The sequence below is a fragment of the Triticum urartu genome, chromosome 3 (genome assembly GCF_003073215.2).
Source record: "Triticum urartu cultivar G1812 chromosome 3, Tu2.1, whole genome shotgun sequence".
Taxonomy (NCBI): Eukaryota; Viridiplantae; Streptophyta; class Magnoliopsida; order Poales; family Poaceae; genus Triticum; species Triticum urartu.
In genome coordinates this window covers 130,659,251-130,661,591 of record NC_053024.1, presented here as the reverse complement: position 1 = coordinate 130,661,591, position 2,341 = coordinate 130,659,251, and the positions used below count along the sequence as shown (strand labels likewise).

Below are 2,341 nucleotides of genomic sequence, written 5' to 3'. Positions count from 1 at the left end.
GGGCTCATCAGGCCAAGGCATCAGAAGAAGCTGGCGATGGAAAAGGAAAATATCCACGTTGGACTCAGTAAATTCCTGTGGTAGTATTTTAAATTTCGCAATCATTTGTATCTTTATTTCTGCAGTTTAATGTAGCTTCATTTCAGTAGTTAAATGTAGCTTTATTTAAATTCTACGATGTATCTTATTTTCAGTTGTACCTTGTCGTGTTGTATCTTATTTTCAGTTGTACCTTGTCGTGATGAAAAAAATATATAGTTTTAGAATAAAGTAGTGGCATTTTCTTTCCCTCCACTAATTATCGAACATCGTGCAACAACTATAAAATGAAATTAAGATAGAACATAATGCCTTACAATAAGAGAGTACAAACTAATAATGCAAGTACATATGAATTAAACGGTACAACTGGAATATAGCTTAAAAACTACATGAAGGCATCATCGTCATCCTCCGTCGATGCAGAACTCTTGCCCTTCGAGGATGCAGAACTCTTACCCTTGGACGATGAAGAACTCTTGCCCTTCGAGGATGCAGTACTCTTTCCCTTGGACGATGCAGAACTCTTGCCCTTTGACGATGCAGAACCCGGAAGCGGCGGCATGAAGATATCATCTTCGTCCTCGCTCTCCTCAGTCCATAAAAATGGATGCTTTTCTGCAGTCCTTCTAAAATATTGAGGGGAAAGCGTTGCCTGAAAATATATTTTTTCAATGTCTAAGACGGGCAATGGTTGCACAGTATTCATCAGCCCAAATTTAAAAAAAAATTCATTTCGGCCTAACATAAGCAAAAGAGTGGAGCGGGATAGTATGGCGGGAGATATAGGCGGGAAAAATTGTTCCTGACTGGTGCATTTTTATTTCAGCATACATAGATGTTCAAATCGAAAAGTCTGATACAGACATATGTAGATACAATGGGTCGCGCACGTGCATAGATGAATCACCCTAATTTACGATGACCACCTGGCCTTTCCTTACGAGCGGAAGGCGACAAGCGATTAGGTGGCCGGGTCACACGAAGACCGCGGCCGTACTCCAATTCGGCTTCATGTGTCTGCGAGTCCTGCGTAGGTGGTGGAGTCGCGAATCCTTGTTGCGAACCTGAAGCGTAATTGTAGGCGTATGGTTGTGACTCCGCGGGGATAAAAGATGGGCCAATAACGTCCCCTCCGAAGAACTCTGTAACTAATGATGTAACCGGGTCGCCAAGATCATGTGATGCTCCCCGGAGGCCTATGTTGACGCCGCGTTGGGTGTTCTCATCGCCCCAATTAACATCAGGTGTGTCCTGCACATAGAAACATTTTAAACAAACTGTTAGAGGATAATATATGATATCATTGTAAATGCATTGAAATGTAAACATGACTACCTGAGCATATCCCTCTCCTATACTGTCTGGCCATTGTACGTTGTGCTGGTTTAAATCTGGTACACGAGTCTCCTCGGGCATGGGGATCCCTCGCGTGGAGAGATACGGCTGAGATCCCTCACCTTGGGTGTATGCATCATATCCTGTGTACGCATATGGGTTAGGGGAAAGAAACTGCTCAGGCATCGAATCCAAGCCCGTGCCATGGTCCTGAGATGTCTGCCCCTGACGAAGCTGCATCGAAGAAGAGCAATGCAGTGGCAGAGATGAGTCATGTCGTGGCAATGTCATTCTAGTACTTGGACCCTCCCCCCATTGCTCATGGCTCGTACGCGCCTCGCTCGGTCTGGACGACGGCGCCGCACTTGGTCTGGCTGACCTCGCTACCGGCATGTATGCTCCAGTGACAACGTCGTCGCCTCTACCGCATCTGAACTTCTTTGCCACGAATTGTTGCAAAAGTTTCTGGAATGTCTTGCGATATGGGCCCTGGGCCGGCATGCTATCCGTAGCCATCTGCCCTACTTCATCGACATTTTCAAGCTGAACAATATTTGGATGTTATTTAGTTCAAATGATTATGAAATGATGGACCTAAAAAAGTTACAAGTGATTACCATCTGGTCACGATAGTAAGCTGCATGCAGCTCAACATGTCTCCGCGCCTGCTCCTCTTGTGTGAGATGTGTTGGTATATTAGCTGGCTGACTGGCCAGGCTAGCACGTGTGTTCATGCAGTACTACTGCTTGTACGCTTGATCTGTACTTCCATCGTACGGTATACAAAATTAAATAATTACACAAACCGTTGTAAAGCAAAGCATCTTCACGCATCGTATGATCATCGTAAAAAAATAATGTACATAAAATATACCTAAGTTGATGCACTATATCTGCTAGCGCTTCATTTTCCCACTTGTGTACCCGTTCAATGTTCTCTTCCCTCCAGTCGTATAAACTCCAA

At 44.5% G+C, this 2,341-nt stretch overlaps 1 protein-coding gene across 1 annotated transcript; it reads right to left on the bottom strand.

The window, feature by feature from the left end:
* Positions 1 to 427: 427 nt before the first annotated feature.
* Positions 428 to 2,131, bottom strand: LOC125546731. Its single transcript, XM_048710881.1, has 4 exons — positions 1,995 to 2,131; positions 1,378 to 1,920; positions 1,021 to 1,293; positions 428 to 694 (listed from the first exon to the last, which is right to left on the bottom strand). The coding sequence occupies exons 1-4, from the start codon at positions 2,109 to 2,111 to the stop codon at positions 428 to 430; spliced, it is 1,200 nt and encodes a 399-aa protein (XP_048566838.1). The 5' UTR covers positions 2,112 to 2,131.
* Positions 2,132 to 2,341: the final 210 nt, after the last annotated feature.

Coding starts and splice junctions, on each gene's coding strand:
- LOC125546731 (XM_048710881.1), bottom strand. CDS start 2,111: ATGAACACACGTGCTAGCCTGGCCAGTCAGCCAGCTAATATACCAACA. Junction 1,921..1,994: donor CTTACTATCGTGACCAGATG/GTAATCACTTGT, acceptor AATATTGTTCAG/CTTGAAAATGTCGATGAAGT. Junction 1,294..1,377: donor TAGGAGAGGGATATGCTCAG/GTAGTCATGTTT, acceptor TTCTATGTGCAG/GACACACCTGATGTTAATTG.